The sequence below is a fragment of the Gekko japonicus genome, unplaced genomic scaffold (genome assembly GCF_001447785.1).
Source record: "Gekko japonicus isolate JY-2015 unplaced genomic scaffold, Gekko_japonicus_V1.1 scaffold63, whole genome shotgun sequence".
Taxonomy (NCBI): domain Eukaryota; kingdom Metazoa; phylum Chordata; class Lepidosauria; order Squamata; family Gekkonidae; genus Gekko; species Gekko japonicus.
The window spans coordinates 1,326,264-1,350,607 of record NW_015168654.1 but is presented as its reverse complement, the minus strand read 5'-3'; the positions used below and the strand labels follow the sequence as shown (position 1 = coordinate 1,350,607).

The following is a 24,344-nucleotide window of genomic DNA, read 5'->3' as shown; positions in this document are numbered from 1 at the left end:
CGCGCCCCGAGTCGGAGCCCCTTCTGGGGCTCGTCCAGGTCTCCGCTTGCGCGGATCCCCCCCTCGGCCGCGGGCGGGCGAGACGCCCTCGGGAGCGCCCCGAGGATGCGTCCGTCATTCGCGGAAGCCGGACCGGAAGCCCAATAATAAAAAAAAATCTTGTTTCTAAATGGTCTCTGATGTTGTACCCGAGTTCCAAGTCTAAACTCCTGTGCCTAAGCTGACCACAAGCTACCATTAAGCGTAAAGTGTGCAGCTCTGAGTGAGTTGCTAATGTGTTAAGTTCCAAATACCAACTGAGAGTTTGAACCTCTCAGGTTGGGGGGGGGGACTAATGTAGAGGTCCTGGTGGCATATTGTTCTGAAAACCTGAGAGGGTATAGCCTACCTCTGGGTTTGTTGTTTAATGTACTGCTAAAATACAGGATTACCTCTCATCCCTGGACTGGCGTGAGGGGCTTAATCCTGTACAATTATATTTGTTATTATTATTACTGCATGTTACTGTCATTTTGATACAGTTGTTATGAAGAAATAAAGAGCTGAAACAAGCAAATATTCCTTTTGGGGACAGTACTTAGTGGCAGTGAATACAATGAGTAATACTAAATAAGCAGAAATGGTATAAATAATAAAATAACAGCGTTGACTTTTTTGTTTAGGGGAATCCATCATCAACAAAGGATTCTGGAAACTATGCACCTTCAAGATCACCATCCTCCTGGTTCTACAGTTTCAGAGTTATCTGTCCAGGATAGTGTTTCAGTCACATCATATACATCACACATCCACAGCATATCATCTGAAAAGAAAAAAGCCGACCATCCAGGAACCACCATAGATAAGTTTGTGATAAAAAACATCAGATTAGAAAAAGAGTTAACAGATGGAAAAATTGCCCAGTTTGTTTATGCAACAAACTCCTTTTCCTGTCTGATTGAAAACGACACTTCATTTATATGGTTCAGTCACTGAGACCAGGATACAGTCCACCCAACAGAGCAGATGTTGCAGGGAAACTGCTGGATAAAGTGTGTGACAAGAAATGGAGCAATGTGCAACAGCTCTAGAGGGTAAAATTGTTAACCTAAGTCTTGATGGGTAATGTCCAAAATTATCCTGTTGTATGTACTTGTATAACAACAGAAGGAGGAAACATCTTCCTTGCAGAAACAATTGATACGTCAGGAAATTCACACACAGCAGAATACTTACAAGAAGTGGCAGCAAAAGTATAACATGTGGACAAAAATTCAGATGCCTAGTATGCAGTTTGGTCACAGACAATACTGCAAATATATCCAAGTTGAGAAGAAATTTAGAAGAGCAGGAAGGGAATACAAAGCTAAGAACATATGGTTGCAGTGCTCATTTGCTGCACCTACTAGCCAAAGACTTCAGTGTTCCAGAAATAAAGACTAATGTTGTTGAAATTCCTAAATACTTCCATAACAATCGTTTTGCTGCAGCAGCTCTGAAAAGAATGGTGAGACCAAGCAAACATTCCCACAAGATGCTAGATGGAACTCTGTAGTGGACTGTTTTGAGCAGTATATCAAGAACTGGCCCATTCTGATGACAGTTTGTGAACAAAATTGAGACAAAATAGATGGCATTGTTGTCACGGCCAAAATCCTCAACACTGGGCTTAAGAGAAATGTTGAACATATGCTGAGCATCCTGAAACCCATTTCTGAAGCTTTAAACAAAATACAGAAAAATAGCTGTTTTATTGGCTGATGCTGTTGAAATTTGGAAGGAACTGAGAGAGCACTTAACGACAGAACTGCAAAGTGACAGAATTAAATTATAACCATTAAGAAAATGAATGGGACAAGCACTGTCTCCAGCTCATTTTCTCGCAAATATTGTCAATATCCGGTACCAGGGTCAAACCTGAAGTGCTGAGGAAGAGGAGTTAGCTATGACATGGGTATCCAGCAATCATCAATCTGTAGTGCCAACTATAATAAACTTCAGAGCTAAGGAGGAACCATTCAAGAAATATATGTTTGCTGATGATGTTTTAAAGAAAGTCACACCAGTGAACTATTGGAAGTCACTTAAGCACTTGGATTTAAAGACTGTTGAAGTAATGATTTTACTTTTAACAGCAATAGCTTCTTCGGCTGGCCTAGAAAGAATATTCTCTTTCTTTGGACTCATTCATTTTAAATTAAATCATTTGCAACCCGATAAAGGAGGAAAGCTTGTGTTTTTTCCCCGCAGATTATGAATAAACAAGAAGATGAAGATGAGTGAGCTACAGAGAACAGTATTTTAAGTTTTTCATGTGTAGACTGGGCTAAGTTTTTCAAAAAAAGACATTTTGTTTAACCGCATCAATTAACAAGCATGGATGTTTAAGCAAATACAAGAATACATATACTACAATGTTATTGTTTTAGTTAAATAAAACTATTTAAATCATTATTAAGGTAATGATTATTTTTCTCCTTCCAAAAAGTGCAGCAGGAAAGTTGTCCAAATATGAATGATTAACCTATTAAACTGGAGATCGTTCCTCTCGCAATAGTTTCATAATTATCTATGATGTGTTTCTAATAGTACAACCAAATCAGTAATTTTTTTGATATAACTGTAAAACTAATCTGAAAAGTTGTTATTCTAAAAATGAAACTTTCATCTGGTTGTAAATATTAATGTTATACCAGCAAGAATGAGTCTTTATGTAGAAAACCATGATTTAAATCTAGCCTTACTGACTAGTGATTCAAATTGTGATTTGTGATCAAATCCACCCTGCTTTGCAGCTGTATTCCTTTGAACTGAGCCTGAAGAGCTCTAAGGTGTAAGGGGAGGGGGGGATTAGTGAGCAGCAGACCAGCTAGCAGGAGTGATAAGTGCGTCACTCAAGTGGGGTTTACTTAGACTGTAGCCTAGAAGGGGTGAGAAGGTGGTTTCTTCCCCGAAGGATGTTGAAGGTGGTTCCTTCCTCGAAGGATGTTTCTATGTGAAGGGTTTCCGCCTGAGTCCAGCCAAAGCAGAGGAAAGGGGAGCATGAGAGGTGGAAGAAGGCCGTGTTTGAGCCTTGCTCTCCAGGACATACTGAGGACCCCTTATGCGGAAGAGAGACTGCAGAATGACAGGTTTGCCCTCCGTGACACCAATATGGGCCCTTTCTCATAAGAACATAACAGTAGCCCTGCTGGATCAGAAAAAGGTCCATCTACTCCAGAGTCTCGTTTCCAGTCGGATGCCACAGAGAAGCCCCTAGAAGCACTAGCAACAGCCCTCTCCTGCTGTCTGCACCCCAGCATCTGAACCTGGAGGTCCCATTTCCTTATTGTGGCTAGCAGCCTACGACAGACCTATCCTCCCTGTATTTGCCTGACCAAAATCCACCTAAGCCAGTGCCCGTCACCACATCTCGGAGCAGTGAGTCCCGTAAGCCAACTACTTGCTGTGTAAAGCAGCGCTCCCTTTCAGCTGTCTTGAAGCTACTGCCCACCAATGCTCCCTCTAAGCTGAGCAGTCTTGTGAGCAGAAATTCTACTTTGCGAGCTAGCAGCATTAAAGTTGTGAGCGAGTGATTTGGCTACTGCATAAATTAGTTTGCTCTGGAGCCATCCTTCCTGAGCTAAGACAAACATGTGTGAGCTGGAGGCTAAAAAACTGTGAGGTAGCTCACACTAACTGGGTAGATTCAATGCCCAGATCCCCAGACTGGCGCCGAGCCTCCTCCGAGGCTGAAGAAGCGGCAGGCGGTCGGACGAAACACGTACTGTCGATACGGCCGCCATCTTGGGGCACACTGGGAGATTGGGGCCAGCCCGTCACGGCCGAAAAAACAACGAAGGCACTCCCCTCCCCCAGGAAGAGCCAGGCGACGGGGGTGAGTTGGAGGGGAGCTGAAACGCAGAGGACCCTCCTTTTCCCTGCCCGAACCGAGTGTTACCGGGCGAGGGATAGACGGACTGCCTGAGCCGAAGACCAACAGGCTTGTAAGAACTGGGTGGCCGCTCTGATCATCATGTTCGCCCTGATGCGGGACGATCTCTATCCTGGGAGCTGTGTGGGGAGTGCCGGTCTAGGGAGCGACAGAGCTTTGCCCCTCCCTTGGGACAACGAGCCCATAATATTTCGGGACTTTAATATCCATCCGCGGCAGAAGGAAAGGCCAAGCGGAGCAACACCCTACAGCAAGAGAGAACTGAAACTTCGAGGAGTAGAGATCGGGGGGCTGCTCAGAACACAGCGCTGACGGCCCAGGATCTGGGAGAAGAGCAAGAGACCCTAGCGATTACCATCAGGAGCACAACACTGGGCCTGAGCACTAGGAGTACATCTCTTGAAACGATCCAGCATTTCAGAGGACCAAAGAAGATCAACTCAGACTGGATCACTGCTACTAGCCATCCAAACTACTGCTGTAATTACTTTTAATTGATGAAATTGGGTTTGACTATTAGATCGGGAACTGATTAGCAGTTGGCTATTCTATCTGGATTATATTCTGTTAATATAATTAGGGGGTTGATTAAAAGAGGGCCTCAATTGATTGTATTAGATTGCCAATTAATTGGGGGGGAGTGAGTTACTGCTAATCAATTATTAATTTGCTAACTGATTGGGGGGATCAATTTAGAGAGGGATTAACTATTGCTAGATTGCTCAATTAATTAGGGGTGGACTGTTAAGGGGTCACCAATCTGATCTATCAGTGGCATAAATGCGGGAGGGTTGCTACGTTAGAAATTGTATCTTAGCTTAAGAAATTAATTAGATTAATTACTGTCCTATTGATTTAATGTGTTATTAGCTTTAGGAAATAGGCCATTGCCCCCAGCTTTTATTGAGTTTACTGGCTGGGAAGTAAGATAGAATAAGGAAGAACTCAGGAAGTTAGAATAAATAAATAAATAAATAAATAAATAAAGTTAAATAAATAAATAACAAAAAAGAGGCAACAGGAAGCTAGAAGAGTGAAGTTAGGGCAGCAGGATTAGGATCGTAGCAGACCCTACCTATATTAGATTAGGAACAGCCAACAGTAAACAGATTTCTTCCATCAAATAGTAGCAACACCGAGCAAATACGTAGTGGGCTTGTATATCTGCCAGCTGAACAGGTGGATCTGTGGCCTGTGCCAAGTGTAGCAGACGAAGATCACCAGGTGCAGAAGTGGCAGGGCAGGGTATTCAAGTGCTCCTGGGGAGGGAAGGTATAGCGGTGGGAACAGGCAGAAATGGAAGGGAAGGGGGCAGAGAAACAGAGAAGCTCAGCCCCCTTCCAGCCTGCATCCCATCCCATAGGTGACAGACAGTGGAGCAAGGACAAAAAAACGCTCTCCGACATTAGTGCTGTGCAACGCCAGGTCCATAAACAATAAGACCTCCGTCCTTCGAGATTTTCTGCTGGAACAGGACGTGGACCTGGCGTGCGTGACCGAGACCTGGGTGCGAGATGGGGAGACAGTTGCGCTCTCCCAGATGGCTCCCACAGTTTCTCGGTCCTTCACCAATCCCGGACGTCGGGGTGGGGGGGAAGAGTGGCTTTGTTCATTCGGGAGGCTTACTCCTTCAGAGCACTCCCAGTCGCTATACTCTCGGGCATTGAGTGTGCTGGCTTTGTGTGGGAAGCTGGGGAGAGTTTGGCTGTCTGGCTAGTGTACCGTCCGCCCAACACACCGGCGGACAGCCTGCCATCCCTGGTGGAGGCCGTGTCGGGCTGGGCGTTGGAATACCCCAGGCTGTTGGTTCTGGGGGACTTCAATGTCCATGCCGACAATGCGACCTCCTCCCGATTGGTGGACCTAGCTTCGCCCATGGCAGCGCTGGGACTCTCCCAATATGTAACAGCCCCTACTCATCAGGCCGGTCACATGCTTGATTTGATCTTCGCGGCTGGGATTACAGTGGACCGGATTACTGCTATGGCAGTTCCATGGTCGGGCCACTATGCCCTGAGGGCCTGAGTGAACGTGTCAACCCAACCCTGTTTGGGCGGTGAACCGATTTTAGAAGAGGACAAAGGAAGAGAGTGCCTCGCTCCCACTCTGTTACCAAAGACAGTCCACTGCTGCATACTGGACCCAGGCTTCCACATCACAGGGCAGGACACACAGGAAGGTATTTAGCAGTCCCCACTCCTTCTGGGGTAGTGGTGGGGAGATCAATCCCAAAGAGACACCTAGAAAATGGAGCATGCCCAGACAATTGGGATAATCAAGCAAGCAAAAGACCAATAATGTTTTGACAGGGACCCAGAGGAGATGCTGAGTAGCAATAGAAAGAACACCACTATGACTCGAGCTCAGCTGCAGAGGATGCTGCCCGGGGAAAGAGGGAAGGCCTTGGCCTAAAACAGTTTGGAAACCGCATCAGAGAAATGGCTCTTGTAATACTCAAGATGGTCCTTCTTAAAAGGAGCACTGTTTACACTCTAAGGTCACTAATGGCCTTCCGAACACAGCACCGCCGTACCACGCCACAGGGGCCCAAGAACATCCTCTGAGTCATATGACCCACAGACCATATAGGGAAGAGTTATCAGTGGCTGCCTCCACATCTTTCCCTGGAGGTTCATCAAAGCCCGAGCTCAAGCCTCTCACAGACAGGTGGTGGCACCGATTTGGGCCATCGTGCCTTCAAAGCTTTTAAGAAAGGACCTGCATTTCATTTCGCCATTCTTGATTTCTAGTCTTCATGTTTCTGAAGAAGTTAAGAAGACGGAGAAGGAGTACATGCTCACAAAAATGACCAATCAAGAGAGAGAAGAAGAGAAAGCCAGCCCCAACATACTTCTGGAAGAGCAGCACTGATTAGCATCCAAACTATTTGAACCAGGAACAATTGCTACAGGGGATGAATGCTTACTGCTGGAATGCAAAACTGATCGGAGTCCTCCTGAAATGCAGAGGGAAGCGCCATTGGTTTCACTGGGCAACCCACTGTATTAGGAAGGAATTAACAAACAGAGCCTGAAGCAAGAAGTACAGTTATTAGCAGCTGGCATGTACACATAGGAAGCTGTCTTAGAATGTCAGGCTGCTGGGCCATGTATCTCTGCCACTGTCTAATCTGACCGGCAACATCTGTTACCTGAGATCCTAACACAGGGGATTAGTGTTCTACAGGCAAAACACGCACTTTAGCACAAAAGAAAAAAAGCACACCATCAACCTTTTCTGGAGAGGAGGAATGGGACAGCAGCTGAAATTCGTACACGCATGCACACTGCAAACCAGTTTGCAGATTCTGCATCCTACCCAGGGCCTGCCATGCTTTACAGTTTACAGGGCCAAGAGCTAGAAACAGCTGAAGCATCCAAAACAGCTCCTCACATGTTTCCTGGAGGAGTTTATTAATGCAAGAGACTGAGCATTTTGCCAAATGTGCTGGGCATGTCTACATATGCATTCAGACAAGTGATGCGTTTGCATAGCCCGAAGGTGCATGTGTTACAACTGGATAAGCGTAGGCCAGAGAGGTTACGTGTAGTTCAATGCATGCGCGTGGATCTGTACTCCTGTGTGTCTAAGCATACAGCACTTCCTCACTGGGCGTTTCCCTCCCGTGGCTCTGTCTTCCTGCCAAGGCCACGATGCTATTCTTAGAAACTGCTGTCCTCAGGGTGATCTCAGGACCGGAGAGGAAACTCTGGCCACCCACCTTCTGCTTGGCTGAATGTCTAGTTGCTTTGCTGCGTAAACCTGGACAGCTCCACCCTGCAAAAGAAGGTAGAAACCAAATGCCTGCCAGGGTTTACTTCTAGCCAGGACATGACACTACAGCTCTGTCCAGGCTGCTATTTTCTGCCTGGCCTCAGTCAGGCCACCGCAAGGTGCCTGCCTAGCATTTATTACACATGGCGTCCAAACACACAGAGTCAAAAAGAAACTGTCTTGAACGGGTTTATCATCTACAAGGGGCAGAAAAGACAGAGGAAGGTGCATTAAGTAAGCCAATTACTTGGATAATGGCCAGAGAAGAGCAAAGGAGGGCAGCTTCGGCAAAGGATCTTGCCTTGAGGGGACACATGGCAAAAAGATGATCTAGGCATGAAAGTATACGCAGCAGCACGGAGGAGGAGGGGAATGTCCAAGTGCTCTGGGCTCATGCGCACTGCAGATGCTCCTCGCCCCAAACAGGAAGAAAAACAGCCCAGCAAGGAGAGAAACCATTTAACTCTATAAGCACTGAGCACCTCCCATCTCCTCGGTTTCCTGCTCACCCATCATTTAAATGAAGCTAAGAAGCACAAACTCATCGCTGAAGACGTCACAGGGGAAGGGGAAACTGTAAATTCCTCCATGGCTGTGCTGCGGGGGGGGGGGGGGGGGGGGGGATCCAGGTCTGAATATCTACTGGAATCAGGCTTTGCCCACGGAAGATTTTAAAAACAGAGAAAAGGAGATAGATTTCAGTTTCCAGAACCAAGTTTTTGAACTGCTTGGGGTCTGGATAAAAGGACCGAGAAGGAAAGGCAAGAAAAAGTGCGAGAGAGGGAGGGAGAGGAGATAAAATGGGAAGCTGCTTAGGGGAAAGGTAGCCCCCCTCTTATTGGCTGCGCCCTTCAGCCCTCCTCAGCTTCTGAGATTTCACTTAGCACCTTCTGCACTTCCTAAACTTTTTTTAACCTAGTGGGCCACGAGGACTAGAAAGAAGTATTTGTCTTCTTGTAAGCCACTTTTTGCTTCTCTTTGGAAGTGAAAGGCAGGCCACAAATGGCCTAACACACATACACATAATAAATAGCAACCTGCCTTTAAAATACCAGGAGGAAGAGAAAGACTGAAAGCTGAGAATCTCAGACCATCGAAATCTCCATGTGCCAAGTTTTTGCATGCGCGGTAAAACACTTAACTCACAAGACACACACGGTGCTTCTCATGCCTTCAGGACTCTGCTGGCACAAGTGAGCCAAACAGAAGATGGGCCTCCATAGTGACATCTCAGAACTGGGCATATCGGGCTCCCACATCAACTGCCACGGAGGATCCATGTCACCTCTTCCCTTTCTGCTGAGAACCCAGGAGACAACCCAAACAGGCCACAAAGACTTAAAATGATACCTCCCTCCCCCAATTCCAGCAGCTCTTCCACTCACCACTGGCAGTTTGCGTTTCCTACCGGGCCGCCCCGCTTTCCTCATGGGTATCCCGGGATCTGGCTTCTCTTCCTTGTTACGATTCTCATCAGATTCCTCGTCGCCCTGCTGTAGGGAGAGAGACAGAGAAACAGACCAAACCCAAGTCAACTTGCAAGTTAGCACAGGAAGCCTCAGCAACTCAAACCACTGGGCTATGCGGTACACTTTTCCCAGGTACACCCTGGATCCTGTCAGGCAAGGGAGCTGAAACTTAAGAGCCTCAGGCCCACGGGGAGAGGCCACCCCCTCCCACCATGCACTGTTCTCCTGACTGGAAATGGTGGAGACTGTTAGTACACATATGGGCATGCAGTAGATGCAAGTTTCCCCCCAAAATGCCAAAGAATAGTTTCCTGTGGCCATCACATGTCAAACACCATAACTCCCCCTCCAACCCATACCTCTTCCAGTCTACTTTATTAGCCAACCCTTCCCCAAATTGCACCAATTCTGCAGAAGCCCCCCCACTGCTACAAAAAAATCAACAAAGGCCCTGTCCACACGAGGGGTTTTGGGCCGGGAGTGGGCCGGATCGGGGCCGGAGCAAACGGGCGCGATCCCACTGCAACATCTGGGCAGCGTTGCGCACCCGTCCCCGATCCGGCCCTTCCCCCGAAGAGACGCATCAAAAATGAACCACCTATCGAGGTGGTTCATCCACAACGGCTGCATCAAGGCCGCCCGTGGGATTGCCGGCCCGTCTTTCTTCCGGCGCATCCCCGGCTCCTGCCTGAACTGCGCATGCTCAGACATGCGCAGTTCGGCAGTCTCCCGTTCCCCTCCGTTGCTTCCCCCAGCATCTGATCGTCCGGGGAAGGAATGTGCCGTGGCTCAGGGGATCAATGTGATCCCGCCGCGGCGTGTTTCTTTTGGTGCGGCTTTCAAAAGCCGCGCTTCAGCCCGTCCCTTCCCCCCCCCCCCCGTGTGGCAGGGGCCAAAACACATTAAATACATTTGTACACCATAGTAGCATTTATCCTCAGCACAGAGTCTGAACTGCCTCAATGGTGAACTTCTTCAGATAGAAAACAAGCAGGGAATTTAATGTAAGGAGCTCCCTCCCACATACACATAGAGAGAGAGAGAGAGAGAGAGAGAGAGAGAGAGAGAGAGAGAGAGAGAGAGAGAGAACATGAGCACTAGGTTCACACATAAGTTAAATGGGTTAATGACTATCCAGGGGAAAGGTCTTGAGTTCACAGGGAAAAGAGCACGGAGAAGGCCAACCCAGCGAGCCGTCACAAAGATCTCCACCTGTAATTCCACAGCGCTCCTGGGACTTTCAAAGATGATCGAAGACGGCCTCGAGAACAGAACAGCGAGCAAAACAAATGTCATCCTGTCCTTTCTCCTTGCAACATCTTCCAGATCTGTCCTTTTGTTTTCGTGCCCCCTTCTAAAACCTCATCCATGCTCTGGTTGCGCCTGGCTTGGTCAGCTGCAGCCTCCTCACTGGCGCTTCTCCCCCCACACCAAATGTATTTACTCCTTCCAATCGATTCAGAACAGGTCTGCTCAACTCACCTTCTCTTTGCAAGGCTCTCCTCAACCCCAAATCCACCCAAAGTCCCTCCTTTTGCCCTTCTACAACTTTTCTTTCTACCCGAGCTCTTTTGCTCCCTTGCAGCTCCCACCTTTCTTGTTTCTGAGCTGCCAGAGAGGCCTTACACCTCGAATAGCTGCTCCCCATCCAGGAGATAAAGAAAGAAATTGTAAAGATAAACATAAAAACTCAAGAGCCCCTCTGAATCAGATCAAGGTCCTTCTGAAGCAGCATTCTGTTTCCCCCAGCAGGCAACAATAACTTTCGGGCACTCAAAAAGCACAGCACAGAGGCCTCTGTTCCCCCTCCAGCACTTATTCATTTAGGAGATTTTTATGCCTTCTCCCCAGAGTCCTGCTTGAGGTGGCTTACAGTTAAAACAATAAATTATCAGTATAAAAACAAACCATTAAAAACAAGTCCAGGGACATAAAAACAGCATAAAACAAACCTCTGACCAGAGGCAGGCCATAAAATATTTGGAAAGCTAAAACCTGTGTTAAAAGGCTGGGTAAAAAAAAGAAATGTTTTGGCTTGGCACCTAAAAGACTGTAAGGCAGGGGGTCAAGCGTTCCAAAGGCAAGGTGCCCCCACAGAAAATGGCCTGTCTCTAGTTGCCACCTGCCTCACCTGTGAAGAGCAGCTCTTAACTGGCAGGCTGCATAGTGTGGAAGGAGATGGTCCTTCAGGTACCATAGCCCCAAAACCATTTAGGGCCTTAAAGGTAAGAATCAGCATTTTGAACTGTGCCAGAAACAGGTGGGTAACCTTTTGAAAAGATCCCTGTAACCATGCCCTGACAGCAGCCCTGACTTGCATTTGGAGGTATACTGTCCCTGAATATGTAGGTTCCATTAGCTACTGTGGTCAGTTGCCACTCATACACCTCTCCCCTTGCCATGAATTTGTCTCATTCCCTTTCAAAGCCATCTAAGATAGTCAGTACTAGTATGACTTCAGGTTGTGAATCCTACACACCTCCTCCTCAAGATCACCTCTTCCTCTAGCAACCTACCTGGATCCATACCACTGTTGTTTTTAATTTGCCAGGTCCACTTTGGCCGAAGGGCTATCATATAGAGGATGGTGTGGACTTGTTTTCTGTTACCCCAGAAGGTCCTACCAGAACCAACAGGTTGGAATTGTCAGAAGAGTTTTCAGCTAAACATTAGGAAGAACTTCCTGACAGTTAAAGCGGTTCCTCAGTGGAATAGGCTTCCTCGGTAGGTGGTGGGCTCTCCTTCTTCGGAATTTTTTAGGTGGCCATCTGTCAGCAATTCTGATTCTGTGAACTTAGGCAGATCATGAGGAGGAGGATAGGAAGGTTTGCATCAGTGCTTAGTTCTCGTCGTGGCCTTTTCTTCCACACCCAGGGAAATGCTGATCACCACTTTGGGGTCAGGCAGCAATTTTTCTCCAGGCCAGTTTGGCCAGTAACCCTGGAGATTTCTTGCCATCTTCTGGGCATGGAGCAGGGGTCACTGGGCGTGTGGGGGGAGGTATTTGTGAATTTCCTGCATTGTGCAGGGGGTTGGATTCTATGATTCCACATCAGTCTCTTGCACAACGGTACCCCTCATTTTATAGAATGGCCTGTCCAAAAAGGTCCACAGAACACCCTCTCCGGCTGCCCACAGTTTATGCAAGACAATCCTCTTCAGGAGGGTTTTTGTTGATGAATGTCTTGTGCACAGCTGTTTTCGGCATGGTATTGTAATCATTTTGAACAGGTGATGCTGGTATTCATTTATTGGAATATTCTATTCGTTACTGTAACTTGCTTTGAAATTTCCAGAGAGGTGGAGTATACATCTGTAAATAAATAAAATTCAATCTCCCTCCCAATGCAAAAACACAGTAGAACAGCCATTCCTCAGAGAAGATCACATGTTGTGCCTCAACATGAGTCCCTCCTCTAAGTTTGGCCCTGTTCACACGGGAGGAAATGACACGGAAAACAGACGGGTAGAGGGCGCATCAAACCGGCACAATCAGACCTCAACATCTGGGAATCGTACCGCTTCCAGCTCCAAGCCGTATCATCGGGCCGAAGAAGCACATCAGAAAAGAACCACCAAAAGCTGCATGAGTCACTCAAATGGAAAATGCGGCTCACAGGCGAGCGTCTGATCGGGGAAGCGGAGATAATACGGTGCATCCGGCACGCGCATGCGTCCCGGTGTGCCGGAAACACTCGGTTTTTTTTCTCGGCACGCTCCCACGGGACGCGAAGAACCGTGGGATTGCGCATGCGCAAAAAGCATGGGAGTGCGCGTGCGCAAGGACCGTGGGATTGCGCACCAACATCGCTGTGTGATTGCCAGCTACAGGTTTGTCCGCGGCATCTCAATCGACGTTTGATCGCGATTCCGTCGTTGTTTTTGCTGCGGCTCTAATTTGCCGCCTTTCAGCGGCGGATCATCCGGCTAGTGTGGCAGGGGCCTTTATCTCCTTTCTATCAGAAGGCACACCCAGAAGAGTGACTCATGCAGAGATATGGGGTGGTCTTCACTGGGAACAGGGAATCGTGAGCATGCCATACTTGCTCCTCAGCCATGTTAGATGGGGGAAAGATTGCATTGCGCACAGTCCCCACAGGACAAAGCGATACACCGGCAAGCACTTGCCAGTTTACTGTATGACAACCAGTGTTTCCTCTAAGCTGAGTTAGTGTGAGCTAGCTCAGAGTTTTTTAGCCTCCGGCTCACACATTTTTGTCTTCACTCAGGAAGGAGGGCTCCAGAGCAGAGGTCATTTCGTGGGGGAACGCGGGGGAACGCAGTTCCCCCGGGTGAGGTGCAGGGGGCGGGGCACACGATGAAGCCCCGCCCACTGCTTTCGGCCGCCCCGCTTCCAGCCCTCATTCAGCCAGGAGGAGGCAGGAGAAGAGGGAGGGTAAGTTGCTTCCTCCTCACCTCTCCCCACCCCTGCCTGCCTGGGGCCAGGGAGGGCCTTGGCGGGGCTTCCTTGCACTCCTGCCGCCCTTGCAGGTCCACCGCCGGGCCCCTGATGTCAGGGGGTGTGGCATATGCTAATGAGTTATGCTAATGAGTTCCCCTAGCTCTTTTTCTACGAAATGACCCCTGCTCCAGAGCAAACCAATTCATGCAGTAGCCAAATCGCTCACTCACAACTTTAATGCCAGTCGCTCACAAAGTAGAATTTTTGCTCACAAGACTCCACAGCTTAGAGGGAACATTGATGACAACTGTCCCAAGAAACAGCCTGCTGCAGCCAACAAAGTGTTGGGTTCCACCACAGGAGTCCTAGGCTCAAGCCCCACCCCTGGTCTGCCAAAGACTCACAGAGCCACACAGGTCAAGCCTGTCTCAATCCTTCCATCTCTAAAATGAGCAGGATACTGACCTGGCCCTCAGAAGCAGTTTGTCTATTTTATTGACAAAAATTTATTTCCATTTAGTTGCGCTGGCAACTCCCCGTACTTTGTACAATCAGAGGCAGCCAAGGGAGGACATGCAAAGCCACAGAGGTGGGTTGGATGTGACCCGACAGCAAGGATAGGAAGTGCCCTTTTCCCTCTCCTCCATTGTGTCTCCCTCCAGCTGGCTCTGATCTGACTCATCCCTCTATAAATCAAATTGCTCCATCGCTGCCTCAGGTTTAATGAACTGCAAGGCCCCTAAAGCCCCCCCCCCCCCCCCCCCTGCCAAGCAACCCTGCAGGGAAACTGCCTTGCTCCCAGAACACAGCAGCAACTGGAGTGCAGCCTCTGCAGGAAGACCGGCTTCTCTGCCAACCTGCGCCTACCTTCAAAGCAAGTTCCCTCTTCAATGCAGCTGCTGCCAGGGAGGGAACAACACAGCAGCCCTTCAGCAGCCACAAAGGGATTCTTCTGGGACGCTATGGCAAAAGGGGACGGGAACAGCAAAGCCCCTACAAAGGAAAACGAAACAGGACTCGGCGGCACCTTAAAGGCTCACAAAATTTATTCCAGCTTCAGCTTTTGTGAGTTAATTTTGTGATTAATTAACAGGAGCCAGACAGCGAGTATAAATGGCCAGTTTTCACAGTGGAAGGTGGTAAGTAGTGGGGTACCGCAGGGCTAGGTATTAGGTCCGGTGCTTTTTAACATGCTCATTAATTATTTGGAGTTGGGAGTAAGCAGTGAAGTCACTAAGTTTCTGGATGAAACTAAGTTTTTCAGGGCAGTGAGAACCAGGGAGGGCTGTGAGGCACTCCAGAGGGATTTGCTGAGGCTGGGCAAGTGAGCATCAACGTGGCAAATGAGGTTCAACGTGGTGGGCAAGCGCAAAGTAATGCACATAGGAGCCAAAAATCCCAAGTATAAGTACACACTGATGGGGTCCAAATTGGAGAGGGAGAGAGATCTTGGAGTTGTGGTAGATAACTCACTGAAGATGTCAAGACAGTGTGCGACTGCAATAAAAAAGCCAAGTGCTATGCTGGGAATTATGACGAAGGGGACTGAAAACAAATCAGCCAGTATCATAATGCCACTGTATAAATCGATGGTGTGGCCTCATTTGGAATACTGTGTACAGTTCTGGTCACCGCACCTAAAAAAAGATTGCATTGGAAAAGGTGCAGAAAAGGGCAACTCGAATGATTAAGGGGATGGAAAACCTTCCCTATGAAGAAAGGTTAAAAAGGTTAGGGCTTTTTAGCTTGGAGAAATGATGACTGAGGGATGACATGACACTGGTTTATGAAATTATGCATGGGATAGAGAAAGTAGAAAAAGAAGTACTTTTCTCCCTTTCTCACAATACAAGAACTCGTGGGCACTCAATGAAATTAAGAAGCAGTAGGCTTGGAAGAGGCAAAAGGAAGTACTTCTCCACCCAAAGAGTAATTAACATATGGAATTCACTACCACGGAAAGTGGTGCTGGCCAGTGTTCCCTCTAAGCTGAGTTAGTGTGAGCTAGTGCACAGTTTTTTAGCCTCCACACATTTTTGTTTTAGCTCAGGAAGGATGGCTCTAGAGCAAACTGATTTATGCAGTAGCAAAATCTCTCGCTCACAACTTTAATGCCAGTAGCTGACAAAGTAGAATTTTTGCTCACAAGGCTCCACAGTTTAGAGGGGGCATTGGTGCTGGCTGCAAGCATGGATAGCTTCAAGAGGGGATTAGATAAACATATGGAGCAGAGGTCCATGAGTGGCTATTAGCCACAAGGTATAGATGGAACACTATGTCTGGAGCAAGTGATGCTCTGTATTCTTGGTGCTTGGGGGGCAACAATGGGAGGGCTTCTGGGGTTCTGGCCCCACTAGTAGAACTTCTGATGGCACCTGAGTTTGGGCTAGAGATGTGAAGGCCCGGGAAAAAAATGAAAAAATTGAAAAAAGAAAAGAAAAGAAAAAAATTGATTATGGAACGTTTTATTTTAACATGATGAATAAAATATTTTAAGACAAGGTGTTCAAATATTTTCCAAATATTTCTAAAATATATATATATGGTATCAGATTGATCTAATTTCTGTGCACTGAGGACAAGCAAATCCTAGGTTACAAACTGAACTCTCCAATGCAAGAACAAGATGCATTTATTCCTTTAGGAGGTGCTATTGTCAGAAGAAAATTAAAAGGTTTCAGTTTTGTTTTTGCACGTGGGTGGGTTTTCTGTCTGTAATAATTGTTTGGATACACTATATTTTTAATATGGTAGTTGTGATAATTTCATGCCAAGTAAAAATGTCCATAATCATATTTTATGTTCCTAAAGTAACAGAATGACTTTCAATCTAGAAAAGACAAAAGAAATGCTAATGTAGCATTTTTTTCAATTTTTCAGAAAATTTCCATTTCCCCCCGGAAAAAACTGGGGGAAAAAGGGGTTTTTTTCCGAGCTTCAAAATTTCCAGAAATTTTACATCTCTATTTTGGGCCACTGTGTGGCACAGGGTGTTGGACTGGATGGGCCACTGGCCTGATCCAACATGGCTTCTCTTATGTTCTTATGAGTCACAGCTCACTTCATCAACTTATGCTGGAATCAACTTTGTGAGTTTCCAAGGTGCCATCGGACTCTTGTTTTGTTTTGCTGCTACAGACCAACAAAGCTACTCACTTGGGATTAAAAAAGTGTCTCTCACACAACCTTTGTTGTATGAGGAACATGAGGAGATATGAGGAACAGAATCGATTCAAGAAGTGCAGCGAAATATTATTATAATAATTACAGAGATATTTCGTATCTTGCTTTTCTCCCCAGTGGGGATCCAAAGTGGCTTACAATATCAATTTCACCAGCTCCATTTTATCCTCACAACAGCCCTGTGAGGTACGGTAAGCTGACAGAGAATGACTGGCCCAAGGTCACCCAGCAAGCTTCCAAGGCAGAGTGGGGAATTTGATCCTGGGCCTTACAGATCCTAGTCCAACACTCTAAGTACCCTGGCTGATGACCTTCCATGCTAAAATAAAATAAAATATAACTCTTGTGGTACCACCAGAAAATGTCTCTGCCGTTGCCACAGCTCAAATGTGCAGTTTGCTCCTTTCTGTGCAATCTTCCCCACATTTCCCCTCAAAACCACCATGCCAAGCAGGGAGTTTTCCAGACAGGGGAAACAAGGCAAACAAAGCAACACCCAAAGGCAAAAGACAACAGAAATGTGGCCTGAACTACAGTCACCACTTAGATCCGAATCCAAACCACTTGTTAATGGAACCTAGTGTGAACAGCTGCAGGACAAGATGGGGCTAAGTGGTTCGCGAGACCCAACCTTACCTGCCTCTCTGCTGCCAGCTTTACAACACTCCTCAACTAATCTCCACTGCTCACCTGCCAGTTTCCAACCGCTGGGCCTCACTCCACCTTTTGTATCTATTGTATACCTCTACAGTCCTCAGGGCAGGAACGTTCTGTGCGGCACCTGGTGCACTGCAAGTGTTACATAAATGGCAAGAGATGCATGTGACAGGAGGTGAATCCCTTGGAGAGGGACAGGAATTCCACCACCATAAGAAACCCTCCCCCAATCTGATTGACACATATGCCAGCAATCAAATGTAGATCAAGGGCCAAACCAGATGATACCGTGTCCCCAAGTCCACCACAGGGGCATGACACCATTTTAGATCTTACTTGTTTTACTTTTAAAAATACCACAGGGCCTGATCCTGATGGAGACGTTGATGTGGGTCTCCTGTCTCCCCTCCCCATGTCATTTTCAAGAGCCAACTCAACTGAGACAGAAATGCTGGCAATGCTATGTCCTATAGTTGCTTCTCCCACAAAGTGGCCAAGTTTCAACAAGATGCTGTGTGACCATGTAGTCCCGTGTTAGACTGCTTCTCGTCTCCCGGCATCACATTAAATCAAGCCTTAGACGGCAGAGACCTGAACTGCTGGTGAAATCTCAGGAGTTAGGATGTGGGCAGTGCTGAGTGGGATTTCGAGTGCTCAGTGTTCTCTCCATCCCTTACCCAACTTAGGCAGATCATTCATGAGAGGGAGGGCGGGAAGGGTTCCATGAGTGGCCCTTTCTTACATGCCCAGGGAAATGCTGATTGCCACTTTGGGGGTCAGGAAGCAATTTTTCTCCAGGCCAGTTTGGTCAGTGATCCTGGAGGTTTTTTGCCATCTTCTGGGCATGGAGCAGGGGTTACTAGCAGTGTTCCCTCTAAGCTGAGTTAGTGTGAGCTAGCTCACAGTTTTTTAGCCTCCGGCTCACACATTTTTGTCTTAGCTCAGGAAGGATGGCTCCAGAGCAAACTAACTGATGCAGCAGCCAAATCGCTCACTCACAACTTTAATGCCTGTAGCTCACAAAGTTGAATTTGTGCTCACAAGACTCCACAGCTTAGAGGGAGCATTGGTTACTAGGTGTGTGTGTGAGGGGAGTATTTGTGAGTTTCCTGCATTGTGCAGGGGGTTGGACTCAATGACCCTTCCAACACTATGATTCTGTAATTCTAAGACTAGCAGAAGGACAATATAGAAAAATTTTTCTTGTCAAGACTTAACATCATCTGCCCATTTCAGAGTTATCTGAGACGGTTTTAAAGATTTTTCATTGTTGTATGGATACAAGAGTCCACACACATCAGGGCATACCTGCCCACCAAGGTGGCCCGTAGCATCCAAAAGCATCTGAAAGGCAAAATTAGAATCCAGCGGCACCTTTAAGACCAACAAAGTTTTATTCAAGGTGTGAGCTTTCGTGTGCATGCACACTTCCTCAGATACAATGAAATGGAATTACATATCATAGTTGTATAAATAGGAATGGTTTGTTAAATTAGTATGCAAAATAGTAAGGACACTTCTTTTTTTAACAGATCAAAAGAATGACAAGTTAGTTCCTGGTTATCATCTGTTTTGGTTCAGATGATAACCAGGAACTAGCTTGTCATTCTTTAGCTCTGTGTTGTTTTCTTTAAAAGTGTCCTCACTATTTTGCATGCTAATCCACCTGAGCTACTCACCCTAGATAGCTGAAGAAGATCAGACTGTAAACCGAGGAACTAAATTTGCTAGCACCTTATTATGTTTGATTTTAACGCTGTATTATATTAATTGATGTTGTGGTTTTTATGTACACTGTTGGAATTTTATCTTGCTTGTAAGCCGCCCTGAGCCGCCCTTGGCCGGGAGGGCGGGATAAAAAAAATAAATCTAATAAATAAATAAATCCATTTAATTGTCTGAGGAAGTGTGCATGCACACAAGAGCTCACACCCTGAATAAAACTTTGTTGGTCTTAAAGGTCCCACTGGACTCTAAAGGTCCCGGCTGGCCATCTTGATCCAACTGAAAGGCAGACTTCCATGCAGAGCCAGGAAACGCTGCTCCCACTGTGGAAGCTGGAATGAGTGAAGTGGAGGTGTGCAGGGTCACATCAGCACAGAAACACCCACAGGACAGGAATCTTGTCACATGCCCCCCCCCCCACGACTGAGCAATTTCCCCTTCCCTCTCCCCCTAAACTGGGGTCCCCATGGGCACCACGGTACTCACTGGGGCCTTTCCTAGTGCCCACCAAGCATCTTCAAAAAGTGGGTGGGTCCAGGTGGGTCATTTCTGATGTTTACGGAATAATGCAGACAGTGGCTTTACGTAAAATACAATACCTGTGCAAACGGGAGAGTGATATACTAAAAACACAGCAGGACTTGATTTTGACTAAGCACAATTGGGCTGTATGGGTAAAATGCTTAATGCACTGAACTGGAACCTCTACTGAATTTCTCAGACGTTTCCCTTTTCAATGTATTTTTTTATAATTCAGATGGAAGTTGCTAGTAACATCACTATATCAGATTGCATTCGTTTTTCAAAAATCATTTATGTTGCTGTCAAAAGCTGGCCAGAATTTCTCTCTTCCTGTGTACATGTGCAAGGAGCTCTCGCCAGCCCTTCAGCACCGTCATCGTTACAAGTAATAGTGGAGGTTTGAAATGTCTGGGCTCAAGGGAGAAGGGCTCATGTAAAGGGATAGACAGGAGAACAAGCATCCCCCCCCCCTTTTTGTTTTATGTAGGCACATTAGATGCCTGCAAAATGAAGAAAGATATTGCCAGATGAGGGTTTCTTAAGTTAGCTCAATACGTATACTTGTTTTTGGGCATGCAAGAGAATATTTTTAAACAATGTCAGGCATTAATTTCTGCCTGAAATTCTGAAGACTTTCTACCAGAATTACACACAACCTTACTCTGTCATTTTGGGATTGGCTCTACCTCCCACAACAGCCGTTTTGTGGTCAGTTCCACCTCCCAGAGCAGCCATTTTGTGTCTGCAACCACCACCTGGTGTCAAAATTCCAAAGGTGTCAGCAGGACGAAAAAGGCTGGGGACTCCTGCCCTAAACGATTAAAGAAATAAACCTTAAAAGGACTGAAGGGGGTGATAAAAGCAGAGCTTAGTTCCCCTCCCCAGATTGGCTACAGGTAGAGTGCTCACATAGATGCTGGCCAGCAGGCACCACCAACTAAGTCCCCATCTGAGCCAGGTTGTGGAGGCTGTTTCAGCTTAAAGGGCAAAGTTCCGGGAACCACACAGATCATGGTCTGAGAAAGCAAAAAATACATCAACAACTGGGGAGGGAAGGTGGAGCAAAAATTGCATGGGGAAGGGAAGGCACCTTAAATTGGCATCACATCACTGTGACCGGCATAACTCCTCTTCAAACATCTGTTAGATGCCGCCCTTCATGGGACTACAGCTCAAAGTATATTGTTGGTTAGCTGTTTTAATAATAGGTTGATATTGCTTCTGAGTTTGTCAGGAGCCACCTCCATCTTTGCAGGGGCAGCATGACGCACACCAAGTAAATAAAACATCTGCCAGACCACTCCAACTGGATACGCCTTTGCACTGCTCAGAGTTTCTTTCAGTACAGGGGGCACCTTGGATTGTTTTGAATTTTTATTCACTGTTTTTTATCAGTGCTGGATATAAGTAACCTAAATAAAACAATGTGTTAAGAATGGTATAGTAAAGCGAAATTAGGCTCCCTGTACTTCTAGAAAACTCTGTCTACAGTTCCAATGGAAAAATGAGACAAAAATACTAAACTGCTAATGGGGTTTGACTATTTGTGGGGTTTATGAGTTTCAAGTCTGGGAACTCCACAGCAGACAGATGGCACTTTAGAACAAGTCCTTAAGAAAGAAGGGGTTTATATGCCAGTGCCAATCATGTCACAAACCACACTCCAAACTATAAGATAACTGTGCTAGAGTTGTACAGTAAACTACAAATGAGCATCTCAGAAAGCATGCAGGGCGGTTCAGGGAAGGGATCGCAATAGTTTAGGAGAAATATTGTTTGAGTTTTCAGGCTTAAAATGCATGAATGAATTATGTCAGCTCCATTATGTAAGTGCTGAGTGACAAGATTCATGCAGGACACTTCTACTAGAGCCAGAATAGCAAGAATGGAACCTCCATGTCCAACAGCAGGATACCTCTAATTGTCAAGTGCTGGAGAAAAAGTTACAGGGGAAGGCTCCCTTCATCTGGAGTACTCAAATGCACTCTACTTAGGGCGACCCTTGTTGAGTGTTCAGTAGCTGCATCTCATGCAGAATTGCTGCAGCTAAACTGCTGGTCGGGGTCAGCTATCAGGATCATGTGACTCCCAAAATTACAACAATTACACTGGGTTCCAATCCACTCCCAACCTCAATTCAAGGTGTTGTTTTTCACCTTTAAAGCCCTGCATGGCTTGGGACCAGACAGGGCCGTCTTCTCCCACACATTCCTGGCCAGGTACTAAGATCCCAGGGAGGGGCCCTCTTGACGGCCCCATTGACCAAAGAGCTTCCTGTGGTTGATAAACAAGAGAAGACGTTTTCAGTGGCAGCCCTACAATATGGAATAACCTCCCCAGGGAGGTGCACCTGGCCCCTTCACTCTTTTTAGGAAGCAGCTGAAGACGTTTTTATTCATGATGGCATTCAATTAATTTTAGTTTTTCTGCCTACCGGCAGGTTTAAACAATCCAACATTAGTGGTTTCATGTACCTTATCTTTGTCTATATTGTAACCCACATTGTTTTATCGTTGTCTATATTGTAAGCCACACTGAGTTCCTATTGGAAAGGCAACTAATAAATATTCTAAATAATTAAATAAAAATAAATAAATACTAAATCTTCTTTGTTTCTTAACTCCCCTAGGGTCAATGTGGAAAGAAACAGGTTTTGATTTGGCCTCGCGATGCAGTCCTTATAGGCATGGATCTTCTGAGCCTATATAACCAACACTCAAGCCAGCGCCCCACATTCCTGTTTCAAACATCCTCTCAAATCCTGCTTTGTCCATCTCCCAGCCCCACCCACGGCATACCCACAAAAAGGCTTTCAAATAGGGACTGCAGGAACTTATTCCAGATACCATTCCTGCAAGTACTGAACAAGCCCTATACTTGCTTGGCATATTGGGGGAATGGCACTGTAACAGCTCTAGGCTGCCCTATCATATAAGGCTGGGCTAAGTTCTCTTTCACACCCCATCAGGTCTCAGGGGCTTTCTTTAATGTTTTCTTGGCCTGGCACTAAAGAATCAAAACACGGATCCAATATGGCCACACAACGGATATACTTTAACTAGGCCTCTAGGCCTCCCCTCAGTTATCTCCAGCCTAGGCCTGTACTCTTCAAGGGCCTTTCTGTCTCCATACACTGCAGTGTGGGCCGCTTCAGTAGCCTCTCCTTAACTAAGCAACAGAACTGAGCACAGCAAGTTTCTAGCCCCACCCCAATCTACATGTGACAGAAATGGTGGTGGGAGATTCAGCAGAGCGGCCTCACAGAGGAGCACGCAGCGTGTGCGACACAAGCCCAGTATTTTACCTACGCACAGATGTAGACAGCGACCATTTGCACTCAGAGTGCAGCCCCCTGAGGGAGAGCCCCGCGCAACCAAGTTGCAAGGCAGGGGACGGGAAGGGAGCCCAGACACCAGCCCCGGCCCCGCTTACCTTGTGAGGGTCGGCTGTCTCTTGGTCTACAGTGGGGCCGCTGGTGTCGACGGGGCCATTGGACGGCATGTTGGGGAGACTCAGGGTGGTGACAGGGGGTTACGATTTTTTTTTTTTTTGAGTGGGGCTGAATTGACCCAAAAAAAAAAGTTCCAAACTTAAAAAAAATATTAGACAGAAATGGAAGAGCTGCCCACGATGGCAGTATGATGGCCCCTCTGCCGGCGCGTCTGTTCTGGTTTTCCTGCCACCTGTAACGGGAAGAGGGAAGGATGGAGGGTGAGGCCCAGACTCGCTATGGGGAGCCGCTTCAATGGCCTCTCCCCAGCCGCGGGCAATCATTAACAAGGTGCAGCCTTGACTCAGCCAAGCTGGGCCCCCCGTGGGTGCCACAGTCCAGCCCAGCCCAAGCCATTGACAGGAGATGCCCCCCTTCCCCCCCTGCTCAGCCCCACAGACCTTCCCTTCTGCTTCCCCAGAAGCAGCAGCTGCCCTAGGCAGTAGGCAGAAGTCCAGGACCTGCTGCTACGGGAAGAGCCAGCCACATCCACTACAGTCCCCTTCTGCTGCAGCCTCTGGCCGCAGGGAGATGTCCAGACAGCAGGGCGGCGGGGGGGGGGGAGTGCATCAGTCACTGCTTTAAGGAACAAAACCTGGGAGGGTGGGGTTCTGGGACATGGGCACTTCAACAGAGGTGCCTGCTTTATATGCCTTAGATGCCCACCAACCCCCCGCCCCTTGAGGAGGTCTGCCTCATCAGTTGCCGTCTGTCTGTGCTTGACCCATGAATTCCAGCCCCTGCCTCAAAAGGATTTTAGAAAGCATGCCCCTTTGATATCCATTTATGCCCACCTTCTGGCCCCAAACTGTGCCTGGGGACAGTCTGGCCTCTAATCTATCACTGTCATACCGCTCTGCTGCACACGGCGCCGTTGCTCTCTACACAGGTGCTCTAGCAAATGAATCCTTTGGAGGAGCCAACACACTTATCCTCCCCAAGAGCAGCAAAAAAGGGGGGAGGGGGCTATGCACCTTCCCCCCCCCAGAGGGCCCCAACTCATGGCCCGAAGATCGCCGTCCTAAGAGGCACCATGTGCTGGCACCTTCGAAGAATTCCTTTGCTTCCCTTTCCCCCACGCGATTGCCACTGCAGCAGCCTTCCCGTCTGTCAATCCAGACTTGGCTCTCTCAGTCTGTCACCCAGTCTCCCCCCCTTTCTGCCATGGCTGTGCAAGCAAACCGTGCCAACACTCAGCATAGCAATCGA

At 47.3% G+C, this 24,344-nt stretch overlaps 1 protein-coding gene across 1 annotated transcript in view; it reads right to left on the bottom strand.

The window, feature by feature from the left end:
* DNMT3A (DNA (cytosine-5-)-methyltransferase 3 alpha) overlaps positions 1-23,154 on the bottom strand; it is a 108,211-nt gene extending 85,057 nt beyond the window's left edge. The window contains exons 1-2 of the mRNA XM_015415137.1: positions 23,078-23,154; positions 9,073-9,180 (exon numbers count right to left, since the gene is read on the bottom strand). Coding sequence (XP_015270623.1) covers positions 9,073-9,180; positions 23,078-23,146 — 177 coding nt within the window. The 5' untranslated portion in view covers positions 23,147-23,154. The remainder of the gene's footprint in view (positions 1-9,072; positions 9,181-23,077) is intronic.
* Between the last annotated feature and the right edge of the window lie 1,190 nt (positions 23,155-24,344).